The sequence below is a fragment of the Macrobrachium nipponense genome, chromosome 6 (assembly GCF_015104395.2).
Source record: "Macrobrachium nipponense isolate FS-2020 chromosome 6, ASM1510439v2, whole genome shotgun sequence".
Taxonomy (NCBI): Eukaryota; Metazoa; Arthropoda; class Malacostraca; order Decapoda; family Palaemonidae; genus Macrobrachium; species Macrobrachium nipponense.
The window spans coordinates 81255246-81280782 of NC_061108.1; the positions used below are offsets into that span (position 1 = coordinate 81255246).

General features: G+C 38.3%; 1 protein-coding gene across 4 annotated transcripts in view; it reads left to right on the forward strand.

The window, feature by feature from the left end:
* Positions 1-25537, forward strand: part of LOC135216276 (intermembrane lipid transfer protein VPS13D-like) — a 999641-nt gene that overhangs the window by 467743 nt on the left and 506361 nt on the right. For all 4 annotated transcript variants that reach the window (XM_064251439.1, XM_064251442.1, XM_064251440.1 and 1 more), the window contains 4 exons: positions 4684-4808; positions 5824-6176; positions 18049-18270; positions 18974-19115. In XM_064251439.1, the coding sequence (XP_064107509.1) occupies positions 4684-4808; positions 5824-6176; positions 18049-18270; positions 18974-19115 (842 nt within the window). The remainder of the gene's footprint in view (positions 1-4683; positions 4809-5823; positions 6177-18048; positions 18271-18973; positions 19116-25537) is intronic.

Here is a 25537-nt window from a genome sequence, read left to right on the forward strand (position 1 = left end):
ACAGGGATTACTCTGACAAATTTTGTTTTATCTTAGTCCTGGGCGTGCAAAGAGGAGTAGGGGTTCCTGGGGTAATAATACAGATGTTCCCTCTCAGAAATAGTAAATTTCTGGGCTTGGCCGTGTCGCTCCGTGAAATAGGTTCCTTTAGTACTATTTCTAAGGTAAAATATTGTTATAATACCAGAGAACCGCTAAATGCCAGAATATTCTGGCTCACTCACCTTTATTAAAAGGCGTCGGTATGGTTTCTGGGGTGAGTGAAACCACTACCATGGGTTCTTCTCCAATTAGCCTCTCCTACATCAAAAAACCTCAAGAATAGGGGAGCCGACCTACGGCTCACTACCTGCTACCGTGTACCTAGCGCCTGTGACGTCATTCCTTTGATAGCACTACTACGCTGCACACGCGTTTTCTTTTGCTGTGTTGTGTTTCTCGCTTTTTGGAATTTTACTTCACCATGGATCATCAATCTGCTTCTGCATCCAAGTTGAGTACTGCTATTATGGTTGACATTATTTAGGGAATGCCTTTGGCCTTTTTTACCGAATTATTTAGGTTTTTTGAACGCGGTTTCGGCCCCGAGCCGCCATTACAGCGTGCCCCTTTGTGTCTCCTCATTTTGGGTTTCACGTGGTCTTCCATACCTAGTGAACACGAATTTTTATAGCAGTATTATAATATGATTGTGTTTTTATTATTATTGGTGATGCTTTTTTGACGATCATGTGCTTGCACGGGGGTTTCTTTCAAGCACGTGTTCCTGTTTTATAGCTCTTCTGGAACCTACTGTTACAGTTTCATTTATGCTGTTGCTTTTGGTTAGGTTACCTCGTTAGTTCTTATAAGTCTATGGTAGTCTTTCTTTTAGTCCTAGCCTACCCTGGTTGCCTGTCCTACGAATCTTTGTAACGGCACTAAGCCAGCTGCCTAGGAGTTACCAAGTTTTGACCACCCTTACCGGTTGGTCGTACTTGGTCCTTCCAGGACATTCCTCTCTCATTTTATCTCATTCTCATTTTCCCCCCGTGTTTAGTACATAATTTATTTCAATTTATTTCATTTATTCTAATTGTTGTGAGTCGGCTTCGGTCGGCCTATAGGCCTTCCTTTCGCCTGGCCTTCTTCACCTCGTGGGTCCACTCAACCATGAGGGGTCCAGGCGATCGCGTAGTCACTACCGCTTCCCCCCCCACCCCCCCCCCCCCCCCCCCCATGAGCTCCCACTCAGGTGGGTTGATATCTCGCTCACGTTGTCCCTGACAACCGATCCGAGTTTTCTCTTGGGGGTGAAGGGGGGGCCCACAGTGTGTGGGTGGCGCTACTCAGCTGGTATCAACCCAGAGTAGGGGAGGAGCTTCGCTCTACCCAGCCTCGGTCGGCCACCAGGCTCGGGTGAGCTCAGCCCTCCTCGGCTCTCTGGGCTCTACATCTACCTCGCCCTTAGTCACACCCTCCTCTCCTCATGGAGGGAATAGGATTCCGGCATAGCCGGAGCCCTTGAGGGTAATGACTTTATGGTAGCTCCAGCCTCCGACTGGCTTACATTATTTCATATTGTTATTATAAATGTTAATATGTTTATAGTATTAATTTTTTGAAGCATACGCTCCCAAGGGAGCTACCCCTCCCTTGTTAATTTAAGTTTTTACGGAACCACAGAGCTCCGCCGCCTCACCACACCCGGACTCTCCAATCTCGCCCGGTACCTGCTTGGACTACTCCTCTCCGGCGTATAAAATAGTAGCTACCCCGATTCGGTAGTTGTTTGTTCTCCGGTATCACCGGAAACACAGCTAACTACCCGCTACTTTTCTACCGGAGTCCTCAGCACGGTGCATGGCAAGAGCAGCCGAGTCGGGCATAACCCTACAAAACCGGAACACTCCAGTGTTATGAAATATCAACCACGGACTTTGTCCAGTCGGTTAACAATGGTACTCATGTATCATTCCTTTTACAGGCCACCCATTGTTTGGTTACTGGCTGCAACGTCGTCCTTCAGGATCCCTGTGGGCACGACGTCTGCCGGACCCACGCCACCTGCGCAGTCCAACTAGAGGGTTCGATAGTGTGGCATCATGAGAACTGCTTCTCCTGCTACGATCTCGTGGAACGTGTCTCCTCTGATGTAAGTGCCTCTTCGGCGTTTACATGGAGGTACAGGGTGGATCATTGTAATATATATATCAAACATATACCTTATAAGTTAAGTTATAGTATTATAAGATAAGTTTGAGGTAAACACTAGCCTTCTCTTACAGGCGGCGCAGTCTGTTCGGGATGCTGCTCTCTCCACCCTCAAGGTATGGGTGGGCAGCTTCGGGCGTAATGTAGGCAAGGCAAAGCCATACATACTCTCTCAAGAGATGGCTACTTTGATCTTCCCTGGAGGGTAGAGTACAGGATACGTGGACCCCGAAGTAGCAGCTCCCATCATAGCCTCTATTCAGGAAGCGGTGGCTCAACAGCATGTAAATAAGAAGTAATTAAATAAGACATGAAATCTCACGGAACCCTGGTTAAGGATGGCTGCTCTAGGTAGTTGTATAGACTTCCACTGATGATACATTTCCACATTACTGATAGGCAGGTGATAGACTTGTAGTTACTTGCTATATTTCCCTTGTTCTTGTCTTTTTGTACTAAGGATGTTCTCCCTGTGGTCGTCCATTTGAGCACATGGTGGTTTGTGATATAATGCTGGAATTGTTCTGCTATTCGTGGGTTTAGGGCTTGAAGATTTTGAGCCAGTATCCGTGGACTTCATCGTGACCTGGAGCTTTCCGGTTGGGCATATTCTTTAGTTGGTGTTTGATTGTGTCTGTCTTGATATCGGCAAATCTTTGTTTAATTCTCCCCATTTCTTCTGCCTTGACTTCCTGGAGTCATGTTGTATGTTTGTTGTGTGATACCGCGTTGCTCCATAAGTTTTCCCATTCTTACTCGGTTCAGCTTCAGGAATTTCCTGGTGGTTTTCTTCTCCTCTTAGTTGGCTGTATAGTAGTCTTTTCTGGTTGGTTCTGAAGAGTATTTTGTCGGTATCCTTTATTCCTGTTCATGTACCGTTGAATCTTATGTGCTTTGGCTGTAAGCCCATGTTTTATATCTTCTATTGTGTTATTTAGTCCCTTCTCCTGTACTTTGTATTTCTCATTCAGTTCCTCCTTTGTTTTCTTGCAAAGAGTGGAGGAGGTTTAAATGTAGAAAGGAGAGAATGGTGTTGTTTGGCTGGGGAGGTGCCTTAGACAAATATGTTCTCTTCAGCTGAGTATAGACTACCATTTTTGCTTCTGCAGTATTTTCGAACATTATAGAGAAGGCTTACATGGCCTCGGCGTATAGAGGCATTTTTTTTGGTGTCAATCGTGAAGGTTATACATCTTACTTGCTAGCCTCCAGCTTGCTTGGCGGACTGGAGGGCAGGCCACTTGAGTCCACTGATGTGTCGCATAATCGTTTGGATTACTAGATTACTTTGAATTCCTGAAAATTCTAATAATTTCCTTTTTAGTAATTGGTTATTTAAAAATTATATTTGTTTTATTCTTTTAACATTAATTAGAGAATAAAAACACATTGTTCTACAATGGAGTCAGAGTTGTTTTAATACTTTATTATAATATCTACTTTTTTATATAAATTTATCTTTATTTTAGAAGGTACACTTACATTTATGTTATTTTTAAATAGAACATACATGTCTGAATATATGAAATGCTAATGTTATTCATACACTTTATGCATGTTTTTGTGCGTAGATGCCAGAATGTCCCATAAAGATATATAAAGTAGTTAGCAATTGATTACCGATAGATTATTTTCACAAAAGTAATTAGTAACTGAGAATACCAAATCAGTGAGGCACTCTCCTCTCACTCCCCACCTGTCACCTGCCACTTCCCAACACCTGGGGCCAATTCTCTCCTTCTTCTGTCCCTCTTGGCTTCCTCACTTCTGTCTTATATCTTCACCAGCCTTTTATTTTCATTATCATGAATATATCCATGTACAGTGAAGTGTTGTGCAGTGGAGGTGGTGGCTACTCATCCCTCAATACTCCTAGACAAAGGTCTCTATCCCGCTCCACTGCACTGGGGAAAAGACACCGGAGGTCCGAGGGAGACTGGTAGGATTTGCCCACCTGTAGTCGCCTCCTCTGTTGATCCTGCAGTGCCAGCTCAGGTTTAGACTGAACGCCACTAGAAAGGTGTATCTTTTAGTGCACAGTTGTCGTCTGATTCCAGCAGTTCGTCGCCTCAACATCGATGGGGTGATTCTTCAGCCTTTTGACCTATGATGAAGCATTCTACAGTTGATGAAGCCATGCCCCTCTTGCAGTCATGCTTGTCCGACTCCTCACAGTCAATGTTCGACTTGCGACTCAGCAATTTTAATAATTTTTATATGGGTTTCAACAGTTTTCGGGGCCTAGCTATTCATGGGGGTTAGTGGGGTGGGCAGGGTGTCTGGTACCCATCCCCCATGAATACAGGGGAACTGTACATATTTTTTTGTTGTATGTATGTAGTAGCTCATTTGCTTTATCAACATTTATTGAAATTTAGGTTATTTTTTGTAAACCAATAGGAGCTATAAATTTTTTTTTAATTTCAGAGAATGTAAGTTTTTGTTTGGTGTTGTTTCTTGTATTTAGAAAAAAATTAATATTTCCAACAGGTCCACAAAAGATGTAACCAGGTTCACTATCTTATTAAACAATATGCGTCTTATGGGAATTTTAGACTGGTGGATGGAAGTGCTTGACTTCATATACAAGAGGCCAGATAACCCAATGCCTGCAGGTAAGTTATGGCCTATTTTAATAATGAGAGCTACACCCTTTTGAGAACTCCAAATTATTGCTATTGCATACAGTTTTGGCATTTTAAATTTGTAGCTAGACCACATTATTGTTTAAATTCAAAATCATTAGCTAGAAATTAAACTTATTTTCTTGGTGAGGAGACCAACCTGTGAGATTTTTAGCAATGAAGTCTGATTAACATATCTTTTATAAGTAAATTCTTTTACTTATAAACAAATAACTTTGTTTATACATTTGGTTTGTTATTCAAAGATTATCTAGTGTCATCTTTGTCTTTCCTCAAAAAACTTGTAGTTGATAATAGGGCCTTGTATTGTTCCTGTGACCAATGTTTTTACTCTAGGAGATTGCGACTACTTGTAGCCCTTCTTAGTAATCAGCCCTCTTTTGTTTTCTGTAGATGTTTTGTCCTGGTTGCTGTGAAATATTTTTGTGAATTAATATTTGTTATTCTTTTTATGTTGTAGTAGTAATCATGGCTTGATTCTCTTTTTGCTATGATCTATATGAAGGGTAATACTACATACACCATATAAATATTTATTTATTACTAAATGTAATACTTTGTTTTATTTGCAAAATTGTCTTCAGTTTTAAAGTGGTCTTGCTACAGTATTTAACAGTAATAATATATATTTTACTTGGTACATAATTTGTGTTACAAGAAATTCATAATGTAATACATCATCAGGAAGGTCATTTTTAAGTGGACAGATCTCATCTTTATGTTTTAATCCCAGTTTTTGTGGTATCCTTGAGATAAACATCCTGGATTAACATGGTGGAGGTCCTGCACTACATGCTTGCCAGTGTGATTCATAAAATCAAAGCTTTGCATATGCAATAATCCAGTTATGAAAAGAAATGTTCGTGCATTCCAGAACTTTTTTTTTTTACTTGAATATACCTACAAATTTACTTTTTAATTTTTTCAACATTTTTTGTATCCTATTTGGTGTCATTTTATTTTTGTATATTTTGGTACTTCTCAGGTAAAGAAGCAGAGTTAAGTGGCTCAGGAACGCCAGTTCAGGAAGGATTGTGTGCTAGTCCATTTATGTTCAGTCCAGTTCATACACCCATTTTGAAATCACCTCAGCATCAGTCTCCAGTTACCCAGTCTCCTAGGTCACAATCACCCTTAGGATTCACTAGAGAGAGGCTGGTTCGGGCCAACACTCCAAGGTTGAATCCAATGGTAGAGTCTACTGGTGTGATGACAAAGCATGATCTCATTCAAGAACCAAACAAGATACCCTTTGAGTTGAAGCTTAATATTACAGATTCAGAACTTGTGGTAGTTGAAAACACTGCTATTTGGGATACAAGTGCTGTCATTCTAAAGGTAAGCGATACATTAGATTCTACAGTTCTTTTGAATATATATACAGTAATCATTCAATTATCTGGTTTAAAAGAGCCAAGGCTCTGTTGGAGAAGATCAAAATCCAGATAAGGTCAAATAAAACTAATGGGTGTAAAATGGCAAATCTGTGCCCTTGCTCTCCCTAGCTTGTCAACTTCACATACAGAATTGTAAATGCTTTAGTATATGATTATAAATGAAGAGCATCACACTTTAAACTAAAAACCTAATGCAAAAGGCAATTAGCTAACTTATTTTCCCATGTGTAACAAAATAAACAGGATAAATACACTTAACAAAAAGGAACTCTTTTATTTCTTTTGTTTGCAACACACAATACAGCACATTACTGACTAAACTTCTTTTTCTTATTTTGCGTAAACCCAATGAACATTACAGTATAGTACTCTCTAACCTGTAAGAGCCAGGCTAAAAAAAATATATGCAGCACCCCAGACCAGGCAAACTTTGAGGACAGCCAATTTAAGAAAAAAAACACACCAATGGAAAGATTAACACATGCAAATGCACATGGTGTAAGAAAATATTCAAAAAGATTCTCCATACCTTCCATGAGAAGTTGAAAATGACTATGTACAACCCCTTGTGGGGCCTCTTTTACAAGATATCTCAAGTTTTACCAAGTTACACAAAACTTAATTAATTTTGCTTTATTTTGTAAAATTATAATTACAGCTCACACAATATCAAAACAAAAAAAGCTGTAAAGAAGTCAAACACCTGCCTACCCCTTTCCACTCATTCCACAAGGCATTCTGACCCCCTCCCAACCCCTTAACTTCTACCCCAGCCACCCATCTTCCCAATAACACTTTCTCCATCCTCATTCCTGTAAACAGCATTACTAACACTTCTTTCCCAGCGCAGCAATACCAATCACTCCTCTCCCATTCTGCCCAAACCTAAAGCCTCCCTGCTCATCACCCTGGCTCTTTCCCTGGCCTTCCATCCCCAAACCTTATGTCAGCCTGTTTATGAGTATAAGCAGTATTACCAACATTTACTTAGACCTATGCAGCATTGCCAACCAGTGGAGAGAGCAGTTTATTTCAATTTTTCTGAAATTTATGCATATTTCAATATAAATCTTTAGTCCCTGGTTTCCGGTTGTGTCTGGATAATGTTGAGTTCCAGATAACGTGAATCTGGATAATTGAGGGATGAAAATAAAAAAGCCCCATAAAACACTTTTTGTACAATAAAACCACAATAAGCATTTGAACTAACTGGAACACTCAGTTGTTTAATATCAAAAAGTTTAACCAGACCACTGAGTTTATATCAGCATCTTTAGAACAGATCAATTGAGTACTCAAAATGTTGAAAAAGAGTTGGAGATGGAATATCATTTTCAATAAATGTTGAAGAAATAGATGAGAGAATAGCCATACAGGCAGTCCCCGGGTTAAATGAGGTTTCGGGTTAAGTCGTTCCAGACTTGAGAGGCTTGACTCATGGTGCTGTTAACCTGGTTTACCGCTCTGTAACCCAGACTTACAGCGCTGTTGCTACTTCTTCCCTTCATAATTAGAATGAATCGGGTTAAGGCATTTTTCAGCTTACAGCACCCTGCCAGGAATGGAACCCCCACCTTAACCCTGGGACTGCCTGTATGTAAATAGGCATAACCTAACATGGAAGCATTATATATTTTAATTATAGTCACATTTGGATATGCTACGAGGATCAGTGGTGATGGCTTTATAGCAACAAATGTAACTGAAGTAAGAATTTGTAAGTTTGAATTTCTGGTAGATATATGGATATAAGAGTAAATTAAAGTAGCTTACCATTTTTCTTGAGACTTGTCTTTTTACATTTATTTGTGTTTATTCTTGTTATTGATAGTTTAGGGAGCAATGGGTTACTAGGGGATAACTTTATATATAGTTGGAAGTAAGTTATATGAGTCTGAATGTATGGTTCATGTATTTATGCATATTGCAATAAACTCCCTGAACACCTGAATTATCCCTAATCCTAATAAGCCCATACAGCTCTCAATTACCAATCCCACTAGTGGGAAATTTTAAGTCAGTATTACCAACACTGCAGGTAAGATCTTTTCACTTGAGTTACCATAATAGATGTTTGGCAACGCTGACACAAGTATGTGTCGCTACCCCTACCTTCCTCGGATGCTTTTTGTTCGTGCCACAGGAAGGTTGTTTCCTTCTGCAGTGCAAGGTATAATCCTATTGCCCGACTTTCTCGTATTTTGGATTCCTGGTGAAGATCTGGGCCCGTATTTATCAAAGCTCGCAAATCCTTAAGAGTACTCGTAAATCATTAAAACACTCTTAAAGTTATGAAAATTCTTAAGAGAATTTTACGAAGCCTCTTACGCGCTATGAGTACTCATATCTCAGGCCGAGATTTAAGAGTGGTGGAGGGGTCTCCTAAGTACTTAAAAGTTCCTCATAGCGGTAGTCACAGACTGTAAACATGGCAGACGAACAAGAACACCGCGTTCGCCGCCCGAGGAATTTTCGTCCAAGACTGCATATATTCGATGTGTATGAAGACAGTGAGTTTAAAAAAAGATATAGAGTTGATCAAAGTGGCCTCAAGTATGTGACTGACTTGATCAGAGAGGCGATTGCCAACCGCACAGAGAGGTTATCTGCGGTTTCTAACATATCAGTCTCTTTCTCTCTCAAAATTAATGGATTAATTAATTTGATCACGTATATTGGCGCAGGATTAGACACGAAGGGTCAAGAATGGAATGAAAATGCAAATCCTTAGAGCTTTTTTTGGTTAGTAGCGAGAGAGGAGCACTAGGCCTATAGTACTAGTGCTTCAACTCTTTCATGTCTCATCTATTTGTGTGTGTGTGTATATATATATATATATATATATATAATATATATATATATATATATATATATAGATATATATATCTTTCTCTATCTATACTTAGCTATCTATCTATCTATATTCTATCTTATTAAATCTATCTCTATCTGTCTATCTAATATTATCTATCTATCTATCTCCCATCTCTATTCTCTAATATCTAATCTTACCATCTATCTAATCTATCTATCTATCTCTATGAAAATCTTATCTCTAATCTATCTATCTATCTATCTATCTATCTAATCTACTTATCTCTATCTCTATCTATCTAATCTCCATAATCTATTTCACCTATTCCTCTATATCTATTCTAATCTCTAATCTCTATTCTATCTATACTATCTCTAGTCTCATTTTTATATATCTATCTATCTATCTATCTATCGATCTATCTTATCTCTATTCTAGTCTATATATCTATTCTTTTATCTTCCTATCTATAGATTCTAGCTGTCTATCTCTATCTCTGGGCTGCCAATCTCTGGTGGTTCTCAGGTTTCGATTCCCAGGCCAGCTTTACGGTCCAACGCGTGGAATCAGAGAAATTTATTTCTGATGATAGAAGTTCATTTCTCGATATAGTGTGGTTCGGATCCCACAATAAGCTGTAGGTCCCGTTGCTAGGTGACCGAAAACAATTCGGTTCCTAGCCACGTAAAAATATCTAATCCTTCGGGCCAGCCCTAGGAGAGCTGTTAATCAGCTCAGTGGTCTGGTAAAACTAAGATATACTTTTATCTCTATCTCTATCTATCTATCTCTATCACTATATCTATCTCTCTATCTCTATCTATCTATCTATTTATCTATCTCTATCTATCTATCTATCTATCTATCTATCTCTATCTATCTATCTCTATCTCTCTCTATCTATCTATCTCTATCTATCTCTATCTCTATATCTATCTCTCTCTATCTATCTATCTATATATCTCTCTATCTCTATCTATCTCTCTCTACCTATCTATCTCTATCTATCTATCTATCTATCTATCTATCTATCTCTCTCTCTCTATCTCTATATTTATCTCTCTATCTCTATCTATCTATCTATCTCCATCTATCTATCTATCTATCTCTATCTATCTCTCTATCTATCTATATCTATCTATCTATCTATCTATCTATCTATCTATCTATCTCTATCTCTATATCTATCTATCTCTATCTATCTATCTCTATCTCTATATCTATCTCTCTATCTCTATCTGTCTCTCAATCTATCTCTATCTATCTATCTATCTATCTATATCTATCTCTATCTATCTATCTATCTATCTATATCTATCTCTATCTCTATATCTATCTATCTCTATCTCTATATCTATCTATCTATCTCTATCTCTACCTCTATTCCTCTATCTATCTAGCGTAATTATCTCTATCTCTATAATCTATTCTATCTCTATCTATCTATCTCTATCTCTATATCTATCCCATCTACTCTATCTGTTCTCTCAATCTCTCTATTCTATCTATCTATCTATCTATATCTATCTACTATCTATCATAAAAAAAAAATAAAAAATACTTAAGCTATCGATATCTATCTCTATCTCTATATCACTCGTATCTCTATCTCTATAATCTATCCTAGTCTATCTCTATCCTCTATCTATCTATCTCCGATCTATCTCTCACTATCTCTCTATCATCTATCGCTATCTACTATCGATCTATCTCTATCTACTCCTCTACTCTATATCTATCTATGTATCTCTATCTATCTATCTCTATCTATCTATCTATCTATCTCTACTTTTGAATTCAACAATAATATACAGATCACAAGGTTAATATCATAATTAATGAATATATTGAATTTTTAAAATACTTTTTTTTAATAAAATAATGGCGAAAATCGTATATTCATGGATTGTAGCCCTATATTTTCCGCTATTGTTAGCGAGATCTTCGCTTAAAAGTTTCTCCTAAACATACCGTTTTTCATAGCTAAGAGATTCTCTCAGAGCGTTGATAAAACACTCTTAGAAGTTCCTCTTAACTATGAGTGATTGAGTGACTTAAGAGAGAATATTTAGGAGATGTCATAGGAGCTATGATAAATACCGGCCCTGGACTATATTCGTATTTTGGATTCCTGGTGAAGATCTGGACTATATTTACTGGTTTTTCTTCTGGATTTATGAATTTGGCCTGGTTGCAGTTTCTATAATGGACAAGCTTTCTCTTCCACCTTCTACGACAGTGCCATCAGTTGCAACTTCATCTCCAATCGCCCCTACGACTGTGGAGGCTAGTGTACATCGCTCCTGTTCTAACTGCAAGAGACGGATGAGTACCTTGAGACATGATAGACATTCAATCTGTCAGGTATGAAGGATGATTAAATGCAATGTGCAGACTCATTGTGATTAATGTTCAGGTTGGACAGTAGAAGAGATGGAAGATTACATACATCTATCATCACAATTCGTTGGCTAGTGAGGGAGGCAAACGGCGGATAGATTCCCCATTACCTATAGGACTACAGGCTTCTGCTATAGAGCAGCCTAAAGATTTAGTGAGTTTAGAGGTAGTCAAACAGATAGAGGATAGGATTGCAAGTTGTATGAAAAGCTTTATAACTAGTCTTTTTCGACAACTCTCAGATAGAGATAGTAGTAGTGTTAGTAAGTTTAATCTTTCTTGCTTTTCAGCTCCCCTGCTTGTTCCAGAACCAGCCCTAACGGGTGCTGAGGGTAATGGAGAACCACAAGCCTTCGAGTGGGTAGGTTCTGCCGGTCCTCGCGGCGAGGAGTAGGCAGTGAAGGATCCTCCCCTCCAACCCCCTTGTAGCATTGATGATGAACTTAATATTGACAATGTTAATCAGGATCAGGATCTAGGTCTGACAAAAGACGGTTAGGTCCGAGTTAGGTAGTTAGGAGAAGTTAGAGTGTGTGCAGAGTCATTCTCCTGGATGGGGTTTAAATTTGGGTTTGATTGGAATAAGTGCTCCGCTTCTTTTTAGGTCTGGCTCATCGCTTCTTTTTAGGTCTGGCTCACAGTCACAAGTCAAGGCTCAATTCCAACTGTGCAGAATCCCGTTCCCCCAACTCCTGACTATCTTTCTGCTGTCTCTGAAAACTCTACTTAAGTCCCCCCTTCTCTGTTTGTCCTACTCCTACATCTAGTAAGGTGGATCCTGGAGTGCCCTTTTGGGGTTTCAAAAATGGGTTTGTGTGGTAGGCATATAGAGGTGGTGGAAAAGAACGTGGATCTGTTGGGTCTCTCAAAAGGATATAGACTTTTGGTGAAAGGTTGTTTTCTGAACGGTTTCTCAAACATTAGAGAGTATGTGACATGGGAGTGTCCAGAATTCATGATGGATATGCATCAGGATTATCAAGGAGGGACAGACTCAGTGAACTTCTTGTCCCATAGTTCTAGAGAGTCTTCTTCCTCCAGGATATCTATCTCTTCATCTTCCGCTCCTACATTCTTTTCTGCTCCGTTTTCAGTTTCGTTTTTGGCTCCCTCTTCCTCCCTTGTTTTTTCGTGGCTCATGCATCTTCCGCTTTCCCTCCTTCAACTTTCGCCCTTCCCTCTTCTCAGGTAACTCCCTCTGCTTCGACTATCTCTTCGTCTCCTGCCTTTACTTCGTCAGTACAGTCATCTTTGGTAGAAGGGCCCTCTGGCCAAGGAAAAACGTAGTTCTGGTAGAACTTGACAGTAGGAGTCCCGGAAGCCAGCCCGTGGTTTATACGCAACTCCTTTCATCGGCATCAAGATGTGGCTCCAGTAGTATCAGGTGTTTCACAGGGGTTGCAGGTAGCTTCTAATAGAGGCCTGTGCACCGCCGTTTTGACTGGTTGTGAGGCACACCTCTGAGCGGCTTGTGGGTGTCATCTCCTGTAATTGCTGCTGCAGACCCTCCTGGTGTATCTTCAACTTCCTTCATTCTTCCTTCCTCCTTGTATTCCTCTGTCCCTCTGCAAGCAGTTCCGTTTGCGCATCCTTCCCCAGGGTTTAACAATGTGAGTTCGGTCCCTTGCACTAGTTTTCCCTTCGGTAACAATGCAGACTTGGCTCTGGATTTTTCTGTCCCCCCCCCATGCCCGATGGTATGGACTCAGCACAAGGTACCCGGTTTAATGTGGGTATTCAGCAGGCAGATTATGGTGGTCAACTGACAGATTCTTCGTTGTTAGCTGGTCTTTGTTCAGCTCCTTTTCCTTCGTCGGGATTAGATTGTTCAGATATTGTGGAAGAGGATTCTCATCCGGAGGTTCAGGAGATTCCAATGGACTTGGGATGTCCCCTTGCCAACAGTAATGACTATAAACGCATACTAGAGTATGTTATTGCTTTGTACCCTCAAGCAAGAGCTCTGGACCATCCACATTCATCAGATCAGTCCTTACTTGAGGCTTTTTATGCCACTAAGCCAGCTCCGGCTCCGTTATCGTGTGGGCTGGTTTGGTTCGATCGGGTTAGATAGTCTTTGGAGGAGGCGGACGGGCGTCTAGCATCAGTGGTGGCTTCAAAGAGACAGGATATTGCTCTTCTCTCTGCGTAAGGGGAGTTACAGAGTTCGAGGTAACCCTTCGGTAGGGTTCAGGTTGCCACTCAACGAATTGGTTGAGGCAATCCTGTCTAGGTCTCTTGCGTCGTCCAGGCTTGTAGGGATTTCTCTTGGAGAAGTAGGTGCTCTAGGGAATGTGCTGTGCAATCAGACTGAGGCTTCTTTGCACACACTATGGATGTTATCAGGCTTAACGGGTTTCTTAAAGAATTACTGCTATGTCCCTTCAGATCTGGGGCTTTATGACAGTTTAATAACCTCCGTCTTGATGGGTTTGGCACACCAGGCAAATGTCCTGGCTTCGTCTGCAACATTTGTGAGCAAGAAGAGAAGAAACTTCTATCTGGGTCACCTTCCCCCTCATTATCCATATGTTCACAGGAGGATATTACTTAGAGCACCTCTAGCGTTAGCTAATTTGTTGTTCAAGGAGGATGATGTGGCCAGTATGACGAACTTTGTCGCTTCCTGCTCAGCAGTTGAATCACATCAGGCAAGAGGAGCTCGTAAGTCTTCCCCACCTAAGAGAACATCTAAGTCTCCCCCTAGAACACCTAAGAGGGTGCGTTTTGCAAACACCTAAGAGGGTGAATTTTGCAAATAGGGCTGCGTCGGGGTCTTCCTCTCCTTCTTCTAAGCCCTCTGCTTCCTGGGATTTTGCCAAATAGATATGTCCCTCGTCTTTTCAGGTGGGAGGCTGTCTAGCCCCTTTCTGGCGAGCATGGAAGGAATGGGGATTGGAGGATTGGGTGGTGGAGATTCTGAGGTCGGGTTATCATATTCCCTTTCACTGCCTTCCTCCTCTGTCCTCCTCTCCCGTCAACCTTCTGAGTTATTCCCCATCTTACATCAGGGGGCTAGCTCTAGCGAGGGAGATTCAAGCCCTGATGGAAAAGCGGGTGTACGAGCCAGCTCCTCCCTTATTAAGGTTTTACAGCAGAATCTTTGTCGCATTGAAAGTGGGAGATCTATGGAGGCTCATTATATACCTTTCGGGCTTCAACAGTCAGGTGGTTTCAACAGAGTTTCATATGGAGACTCCACAGTTGGTGCTGTGATCAGTCAGGAGGGTGGATTGAATGGACCTAAAGAATGAGTACTTCCAGATTCCCATTCATCAGGATTCTCGGAGGTACCTCAGGTTCGTGTCTTCCACCAGCTCCGGTGTCGGGAATTATGCATAGTCGGGGGTACAGAAAGTCAAGGTACCTAGACTATTGGCTGATTTTTGCCTCCTCACTAGAGGAGCTATTAAGGGCGAGGGACTTTTTGTTGAATCTATGCAAGATACTAGGAATTCGTCTAAACTTTGCCAAGAGTTGCCTAGTTCCAACTCAATCTATGATCTATTTAGGGATGAGGATTCTCTCTCTTCCTTTGAAGGTTTTCCCAACCCATGAGAGAATCCAGGCAGTCATTCAACTAGTGGAGGTGTTCATGTCCAAAAGGGAGCAACAGGTATCAGCTTGGAGAAGCCTCTTAGGGAGAACGTCTTCTCTCTCCCTTTTAGTGTTGGGGTCTCGTCTCTGGATGCGTTCTCTTCAGTTATGTCTCTGGAATCGCTGGGACTTCTGCGACGAGAACGCAGTTATAGTCTGGAGCGATTCTTGTCTGTCGAATCTTCTGTGGTGGTCAGAGGAAGTGCATCTAACACCCGGAAGTTCTATAGACTCCCTTCTTCCTGATGTCCATCTATGCACAGATGCCTTGGATCAAGGTTGGGGAGCAACCTTGGAGGAAACTCAGGCTTCTGGCCTTTGGATGGATTGGGGACGAGAGGAGTCAATAAATCTTCGGGAACTCAGAGCAATAGAGAAAGCCCTCAGGTGCTTTTCAAGCCTACTGTGCAACAAAGTAGTGGCACTGTTTTGTGACAATGTAACAGCAGTTTCGTTCCTGAAGAACTCGGAGGGGGAACAAGATCAACAGAACTCGGTACAGTAGCTCAGAGTCCTGAGATGGTGCGAAGATCAAAAAGGGTCTCTTCTTCCCCAATTTGTATCGGGGAGTCTCAATGTACTGGCCAATTCATTAAGTCACTCGCATCAGGTACTGGGAAGAGAATGGACTTTGGTTCAGGAAGTAGTACTTCAGGTCCTCCGGAAGTGGCCAGCTGTGGACTTATTCATGACGAGATTAAACCCTTGTCTTCCAGTCTATTTTTCTCCAGTAGTAGACCCCATGTTGATAAGCATCTATGTGATGCTACAAGATTGGAATCACATGCAGGTGTATGCCTTTCCTCAGTTTGGCCTCATTCATCAGGTAATCAGTAAACTGAGGGAGAGCGTCAAGGTGTGCATGACGTTAATAGCTCCTTGCTGCCCCCAACGCCCGTGGGTTCTAGAACTCCTAGAACTCCTCACAGAAGTTCCGATGTTCCTGCCCATACAGAAAGATCTTTTCAAACAACCACCTTTTCACTATTATCATCAGAACCCTCGCATGCTGAAGCTAGCTGCATGGCAACTTTTGAGCGAGCAGTTAGACAAGCCGGACTCTCTAAAGCTGTGGCTAGACAGCTTTCTTTCAGCTTGAGAAAGTCAACCTGTAAGCTCTACCAGGTCAGATGGACAATGTATGGAAGTTGGTGTCGGAAAGAAGGTCATTCCATCTCTAGACCTTATATGGATAAGATAGCTGATTTCCTTTTATTCCTCAGGAAAGTCAAGGTCTTTCATATTTGGCTATAGCGGGCTTCCGCTCAATGCTCAGCAATACCTTTAGGTTCCATTTCTCTGAAATCTCAAGTAGCAAGAGTATCCATGATTTATTACAGTCTTTTAAGATCAAATGTCCAGTGTTGCTGACTTGGGCCCCCCTGTGGGATTTGTCAGAAGTACTTCGACTTTTGCGTTCCCAGCATTCGAACCCATTTAAGCTCCTACATGAAGACAGGTAACTAAAAAGGTCCTGTTTCTTATGCCTTTAGCTACAACTAAAAGGGTGGGCGAACTTCAAGCAGTTTCTAAGATCGTTTCATACAAGGGAAATGATATGTACGTGTCTTTTTTCCCGGAAATTGTGGCAAAAGCAGAGTTGGAGGTTAACCCTCTCCCACGTTCGTTCAGGGTTCTTGCCCTGCAAGAGTTCGTTAATGGAGATCCATCGGAGATGTCTGTCAGGTGCAAGCATTAAAAGTATATTTGGAAGTGGAGAAACTTCGTCCCCGACTGCGTCTTCGCGGAATCCTTCCCGTCCATTGTCAAAGAACGCTATTAGTTACTTCCTGAGGGAAATAATCGCTCAGGCTTCTTTGGGTTCTTCTTTGTAATCTTTAAACTTGGTACTACCCCAAGTGCACAGTATGGCCATTTTGTCCCCCTTTCTAAGAAATTATTCAGTGTCTACCATTCTGGACGCGACTTCTTCGAAGTCTGTCTCAGTGTTTACTTCTTTTAACTTAAGAAATGTTCAATTTGCTTTGTCGGAAGGCTATTATCTTAGTCCGTGTGTAGCGGCTAACTCTATTATCATCTAGGTTAGGTTTGCTAAGGTGGCAGTCTCATAGTTTGGAGGTTCTTATGTTAGCAAGATAGGGAATTCCTTTGGTCTCTAGAATCTTAGGCATCAGGGATAGTATAATCAACAAACGTAATTTGGTACATTCTAAGTATTCCTAGTCTCTGATACTCCCTACGAGGGTCCAAGGGGGTGCTCTAGTAGGCTAGGCACTTACGTTGGTGCGGAGTTACTCATCAACTGGGGGTCATAGGCCCTTATCCACTCACAGATGAGTTACCAAGAGGGAAAACAGCGCTGCACTCTGCTTCTTTCTCCTCCATACTTGAGAGGCTATGAATAGCTTCATGAGAGGCTCATAGTACTCCTCCACACTTGAGACCTTCTGAAGAGCCAGTTGGGAGGTCGACAAAGACAGTACTGACCCAATTGACAATCAAAGTATTCTCCAGCACGTCTCTTCACCGAAAAGAGTGACCGATAAGGTGAGTACCACTAAACAAGTTTACTATGCATAGTAGACTGTTGAGTTACCATCTCTACGGTTGATAAAGGGGCAGGTAATAGAATATTCCTCTTCCTCTAAATGTTGTTAATTGGGCTAATTCAGATGTTCAGGGAGTGTATCACTATATGAAGTTTTTGTAATAAAACAAATATTGTAATATTAACCTGAGCACCTGAATGATTCCCACCCTCCTATCCCCACATCAATTTGAACTCAAATAAAGCAATAGAGGAAGGTAGGGGTAGCGACACACACCTGTGTCAGCGTTGCCAACTCAAGTGTAAAGATTTTACCTGCAACGTTGGTAACACTGGCTGTTAAAATTTCCCACTAGTGGGATTGATAATTGAGAGCTGTTCAAGCTAATTGGGATTTGGGCTAATTCAGGTGTTCAGGTAAGTATTACAATATTATTTTTATTATGAAAACTTCATACTGTGTACCCATTTAATTATTCATAATTTCCTCAGAGTACTGCTGTTATTAGCTACAGACCACAACATCAAGAACGCCCTCTTTCGTGTAACCTAAATCAGTGTGAGCTCTACTCGTGTATCCTGGGCTTGGAAGATGATACTGCACTTTCAATTATTGATCCTGTCACTGTTAATTTAGAAGTGAATGACAAAATGGGTCAGAATCAGCCTGTTGACATCTCCAATGTTTCTATGCCAGTTCAGCACACAGTTGAGGTACTAATGAGAATTCTAGTAAAGTATTCTTTTTCCTTTTTTTCATAGTTTATACATTACCAAGGTTTTTTAAGGAAGTGTTTAACTTCAATACTCTTCTTGCTAGAAGTTTCAGTGTCAGAATATTTATCTTAAATTGTAGACACATGACATGCAGTACATAAAGGTTTTTAGATATGAAGCAACCATAATTTTCCTTGTATACAATAATAAGTTAGTTATTTTCTTTATTGTTTAACAAAACCATTGGTTTTAAAAATAAAAGGTCTCATTGGGTTAGTCAGTTTTTTAAATTATATACAGTACCATATCTTTTCTGTCATATCCAAGGTATATTACAGGCATTTTTTATCCTGTAATTCACTCCCACCTTGAAATATGAAGAGTAGCAGTATGCAGCTAAATTTCAGAGTGTTTTATGATACTGAATTGATTTTTACAGTATGATATTTTGTTAGTTCTATTATTTGTGACTGTTTATATACTTCTAAAATTGTTGCGTAGTACAGTGTATTTCTCATATGAATTGTAATGTTTAATTGTGTTAAAGATTTACATTGAAGTAGTGGTTAATTGGTAGAGAATATTATGAGATCTTTATGACTAATAAATATATTTGTGCTTTGGTCAGAATTTATTTTAAGATATTTGCTAATTATGGAATGAGATTTTTCAACTAATAAGCATATTTGCATTGTGGCAGGTGGTTTTGCATCAGCTAAACATCCGCCTAAGTTACCATGATATGAAAATGTTCCAACAAATATTTGAGTCAGTACCCAAACAAAGGGAAAGTAGTAAGAAATCATCTCCCACTGAGAAATCACAGCCAGCTAATTTTCAAGGTGAGTTGAAAGTAATTGTATTATTGGTATATATTTTAAAATTTAAATTTTGTGAGACTGTTTCCAGAGTAACACTGTCAATTTAGATTTTTTATCTCGTCTCCTAATGGAGAAATGATACATATTACTTTGATGTAGTAGCAGCATTTGTTTTAGCAAAACTTAAAAAGTTTGTTTACACCATTAAAATAAGTAATATTGGCGGCCCATGGTTAACGGCGCAATCGCTCAACGGTGAATTGGTTTTACAGCTGTTGTCAATAATATTCTTTAAAAAAATAAGACATTTTAAGGTATTTTTACGGCACAATTGTCGGTCAACAGCACCGCTAGCGCTGTTATGTCTAACGAGTACATACATTTGTAGAAATACAGTTCAGCCCATAAAGGTTATGCAAATGATGTTAAAAATTTGTATTGAGAGTTATTACATAGGTATTAGGGTAAAATATATGCCTCTTACGCTGTTCTATGCCAAAAATATAGAGTTAAATGAGTGCAAATTTAACTATGGATGTGTTGATTTATAAATTTCATGCTTTTATGTTTAAAATGTGTATGAAAATGTATTATGTATAGGTATTTTTGTTTCTGCACATAAATATGATACAAAGGCAGCTTTTGAAACTGCCCTTCACGTTATCAAATATGACGTTTTTTCATGTTCATTCTTGTAAGCCGCCGTCTGCCGTTCTTCTGAAAATACTGAGTTAAAAAAGTGAAAATTTAGCGATCGATGTGTCAATTTTATAAATGTTCATGATTTAATGTTTAAAATGTGTATGCAAATGTATTATGTATAGGGTATTTTTAATTCTGCGCAGAAATAGGATACTAAGGCAGCTATTGAAACTGCCCTTCACATTTTCAAATACGATGTTTTTTCATGTTCATTCTTGTAAGCAGCTGCTTGCCGCTCTTCCAAAAATATCAAGTTAAAAAGAGTGCAAGTTTAAGGATCGATGTGTTGATTTTATAAATGTTCATGCTCTTATGTTTAAAATGTGTATGAAAATATATTACATAAGGGTATTTTTATTTTTCTACATAAATGTGATACAAATTAAGGCAGCTTTTGTAACTACCCTCCTCGTTGTCAGAGGATGCTTTTTCATGTTTGTTCTTGTCCGCCACTGTTCCGAAAAATGCATGGTGTTATTTTATTAACCCTTAAATGCCGAAGCATTATTTTAAAAATCGTCGCCCGTATGATGGCGGCATTCGCGAGTGAGCGCCGAAGCGGAAAATTTTTTTTTTTTTTTTTTTCAAAAAATCTCAGCACGCTTAGTTTTCAAGATTAAGATTTTATTTTTGGCTCCTTTTTTTGTCATTGCCTGAAGTTTAGTATGCAACCATCAGAAATGAAAAAAATATAATTATCATATTTAAATATTGGGATATATGACAGCGCGAAAAAATTTCATATATAATTGTATACAAATTGCGCTTTGAGCAAAACGGTTAAAGCTAACGAGTTAATTTTTTTCGTTATATTGTACACTAAATTGCGATCATTTTGGTATATAAACACATTGTAAAACAATCAAGGCAACACAGAGAAAATATTATCACAAAATGATGCATGAATTTTCAAAAATTCCCCATAAATCGAAATATTGTGCTAGAGATTTCCTGTTTGTTGCAAAATGAAGGTAATTGATTGAATATTACTAGACTGTAAGTGTTGTAGCTTACAATTGCATTTTTCGACCATTTCAGTCGAGTTAAAGTTGACCGAAGCACAAATTTTTTATGTTTATTGTTATTTATATGAAAATATTTCAAAACTGATTAAAGCTACAACCATGGGTTGTTTTTTTTTTATTCTACATGAAATTGCGCATATTTTAATATATTAACCCTCTAACGCCGAAGCGGTAAAAAAAGAATTGTCTCCCGTGTGCCGGAGGTGTTTCAGAGTAAGCGCGGAAGCGGAAAAAATATTTTTTTCAAAAAATCACAGAGCGCTTAGTTTTCAAGATTAAGAGTTCATTTTTGGCTCCTTTTTTTGTCATTGGCTGAAGTTTAGTATGCAAACATCAGAAATGAAAAAAATTATCATTATCATATATAAATAATGCGATATATGATAGCGCAAAAACGAAATTTCATATATAATTGTATTCAAATCAAGCTGTGCGCAAAACGGTTAAAGGTAACAAGTTACTTTTTTATTCGTTGTAATGTACACTAAATTGCAATCATTTTGGTATATAACACATTGTAAAACAATAAAAGCAACACAGAGAAAATATTATCACAAAATAATGCATGAATTCGTAACGCGCGGACGTAAACAAATATTTTTTTTAAAAAATTCACCATAAATCTAAATATTGTCCTAGAGACTTCCAATTTCTTTCAAAATGAAGACAAATGATTGAATATTACTATACTGTAAGAGTATTAGCTTACAATAGCAGTTTTCGACCATATCTGACGAGTTAAATTTGACTGAATGTCAAATTTTTTTATATATATATTTTTTATATGCAATTATTTCGGAAATAAGAAAAGCTACAACCTTCAAATATTTTTCGTTTTATTCTACACAACCTTCAAATATTTTTCGTTTTATTCTACATGAAATTGCGCACATTTTCATATATAAAACTCTATGAAATGCCTAATATGAAACAGAGCAAATATTCCGAGAATGGTACGTACACATTTCGGAGATTTGTGGCGGAGAATCCGCGCACGGAGGGAAGGAAAGATTTTTTTTTAAATTCACCATAAATCTAAATATTTTGCTAGAGACTTCGAATTTGTTTCAAGATGAAGATAAATGACTGAATATTACTAGACTGTAAGAGTTTTAGCTTACAATTGCGTTTTTCGACCATTTCGGTAGAGTCAAAGTTGACCGAAGGTTGAAATTTTGGCAATTATCGTTATTTATATGAAAATATCTCAAAACTGATTAAAGCTACAACCATGGGTTGTTTTTAGTTGTATTGTGCATGAAATTGCGCAGATTTCCATATATAAAACTTTATATAACGGCTAATTTTAAAATGGTGCAAACATTACCACAATCGCATGTATGATTTTTTTCGGAAGAGTTACCGCTCGGACGTAAGGAAAAAGTTTTTTCATAAATTCACCATAAATTGAAATATTGTGCTAGAGACTTCCAATTAGTTGCAAAATGAAGGTAAATGATTGAATATTACTAAAATATAAGAGTTTTAGCTTACAATTGCATTTTTTGACCATTTCGGTAGAGTCAAATTTGACCGAAGGTTGAAATTTTGGCAATTATCGTTATTTATATGAAAATATCTCAAAACTGATAAAACCTACAATCATGAGTATTTTATTGTTGTATTCTACATAAAAATGCACACATTTTCATATATAATACTTCATGTAACGGCTAATTTACAATGGTACAAAAATTATGTCAAAGTGACGAAATAATTTCCGAGATGTGTCACAGATACTTTTTAGTGCGGCAAGAAAGAAATTCGCGCTTAAGCGCCTGCGTAATGATTGTAAACAAAACAGCACCTTGATCCGTGAACTCCCCGCATCCCCCAAGGCGCGTGATTCAAAAGTTTTAGGCTGGTAGGCCTATCAGTATTTTTCCGCAAATTTAAAAAAAAACTTTTTTAAGTCGACGTAAAATACGTCCAGTCGGCACACGGGAGACAAAAAATGTCGACGTAAAATACGTCCAGTCGGCATAAGAGGGTTAAACTCTATGTAACGGCTAATTTAAAAAGGTGCAAACATTACGACAATCGCACAAAAAAATTTCAGATTTTTTCGGAAGGGTTACCGTGCTGACGTAAGGAAAAAGTTTATTTCATAAATTCACCATAAATCGAAATACTATTGTGTTAGAGACTCCCAATTTGTTGCAAAATAAAGGTAAATGATTGAATATGACTAGAATGTAATAGTTTTAGCTTGAAATTGCGTTTTTTTACCATTTCGGTCGAGTCAAAGTTGACCGAAGGTTGAAATTTTGTCACATCGTTATTTATATGGAAATACTATTTCAAAACTGATTAAAGCTACAACCATGGGTTGTTTTTTGTTGTATTCTACATGAAATTGCGCATATGTTCATATATAAAACTTTATGTAACGGCTAATTTAAAATGGTGCAAACATTACGACAATCGGACAAAAAAATTTCTAATTTTTTTCGGAAGAGTTACCTCGCGGATGTTAGGAAAAATTTTTTTTTTCATAAATTCACCATAAATCAAAATATTGTGCTAGAGACTTCCAATTTGTTGCAAAATAAAGGAAAATGAATTAATATTACTAGAATGTAAGAGTTTTAGCTTACAATTGCGTTTTTTTACCATTTTGGTCGAGTCAAAGTTCACCGAAGGTTGAAATTTTGGTACTTATCGTTATTTATATGAAAATATTTCAAAACTAATAAAAGCTGCAACCATGGGTTGTTTTTTGTTGTATTTTGCCTGAAATTGCGCACATTTCCATATATAAAACTTTATGTAATGGTTAATTTAAAATGGTGCAAACATTACGACAATCGGACGAAAAAATTTATGATCTTTTCGTTAGTTACAGCGCGGACGTAAGTAAAAGTTTTTTCATAATTCACCATAAATCGAAATATTATGCTAGAGACTTTCAATTTGTTGCCAAATAAAGGTAAATGAATGAATATTACTAGAATATAAGAGTTTTAGCTTACAATTGCGTTTTTTTACCATTTCGGTCGAGTCAAAATTGACCAAAGGTTGAAATTTTGGCACTTATCGTTATTTAAATGAAAATATTTCAAAAAAGATAAAAGCTACAACCATGATTTGTTTATTGTTGTATTCTACATGAAATTGTGCACATTTTCATATATAATTCTCTATGTAACGGCTAATATAAAATGGTGCAAAAATTATGTCAAAGTGACAAAATAATTTCTGAGATGTGTCGCTGATGCTTTTTAGTGCAAGAAGAAAGAAATTTGCGCTTGTGCGTTTGGGCAACGATTGTAAACAAAACAACGCCTTGATCCGTGAGCTCCCAGAATCCTCCGAGGCGCACGATTCAAAAGTTTCGCCTAGTAGGCCTATAACTATTTTTCCGCGAATTTTTAAAAAAACATTTTTATATCGACGTACATACATCCAATCGGCTTTAAAGGGTTAATTATGCATCTTTTCCATAAATCCTTTAAAAAGTTATACATTACTTCACTGTATCCAATAATATTGTATGTACAGTGGACCCCCCGTATTCGCATTCTCCGGATTCGCGGACTCACACATTCGCAGATTTCTCTCGGGAACGTTTCCCCGCAGTATTTGCGGAAAATTCATACATTTGCAGTATTTTTCTATGAGAAACATCCACAAAATCCTGGTTTGTTTTGATCAATTTTATCATAATATGCACTTTTTGTGAAAAAAACTGTTAAAAAAACCAAGTATAAAAATTTTTAATGGGTTTTTCTTGAGTTTTAACTAACAAAATAGGGTGTTTTTAGAGTTTTTATAGGGGTTCCAAACATTAGCAGGTTTTAACTATTCACGGGAGGGTCTGGTACGCATCCCCCGCGAATAGGGGGGTACCACTGTATTCTCATATTATTGTATTATAAAATACTACGGCAAATCTAAGCTAGTATTCCGCGGAGCGGCCAATGTTTTGGTTTCAAATCAGCTGATGGCGAACACGAGTTTGTTTCGCCATATTTAACGCAATTCTGAGCGAATTTTCTTGCTTTTAGTTGGCATAAACAAATCTCTAGATACTTGACTTTTATCAGACAAGGTTATTTTTCCTTATACAACGTGTTTTTAGGTGGAAATATGAATTGAATATGTCTCTTTGTGATTGTGAACTTTTTTTTGTTTTGTTAACAGATTACGTTGGTGGCATGTTTATCGCGTGAAAAAATTATATGACTCTTTTCGCAGTTTTCCCTTATATCATCATAATACAAACTTTATGTTATGTATCTTATATCGGCGTGAAACCAACAGTAAAATGTGTTCTTTTAAGCCCAGTAGTTTTGATTAAAATTATTTCATCTTAATTTTATCTATGGTTGTGCTTGATGGCATATGTTTACTGGAGTTTTATCCTTGTTGCTGATGTACGATAATAGTCATTAGCAGTGTGAACAGTTTTCTCAGCTTCAGTTATAACTAGGTTTAAATTTAACAGTATATTTCCCGATTGATCTTTGATCTATATTGATCTTTGATCTATGTTGATCTTTGATCGATATTGATCTGTGATTTATAGCGAATAAAGTTGTTATATTGAGATATCTCAATTCTATTCTACATAACGTCATTTATAACAACTACGGTAATGGTGTACTATAGTACGATGATTGAAATACAAGCCAAACGGATGTTATCGAATTCGGTTGTACGTAAAAAAAAAAAAAGTTTTCTCGTTCGGTTGTTCATGGCTGTACACGTTTATGC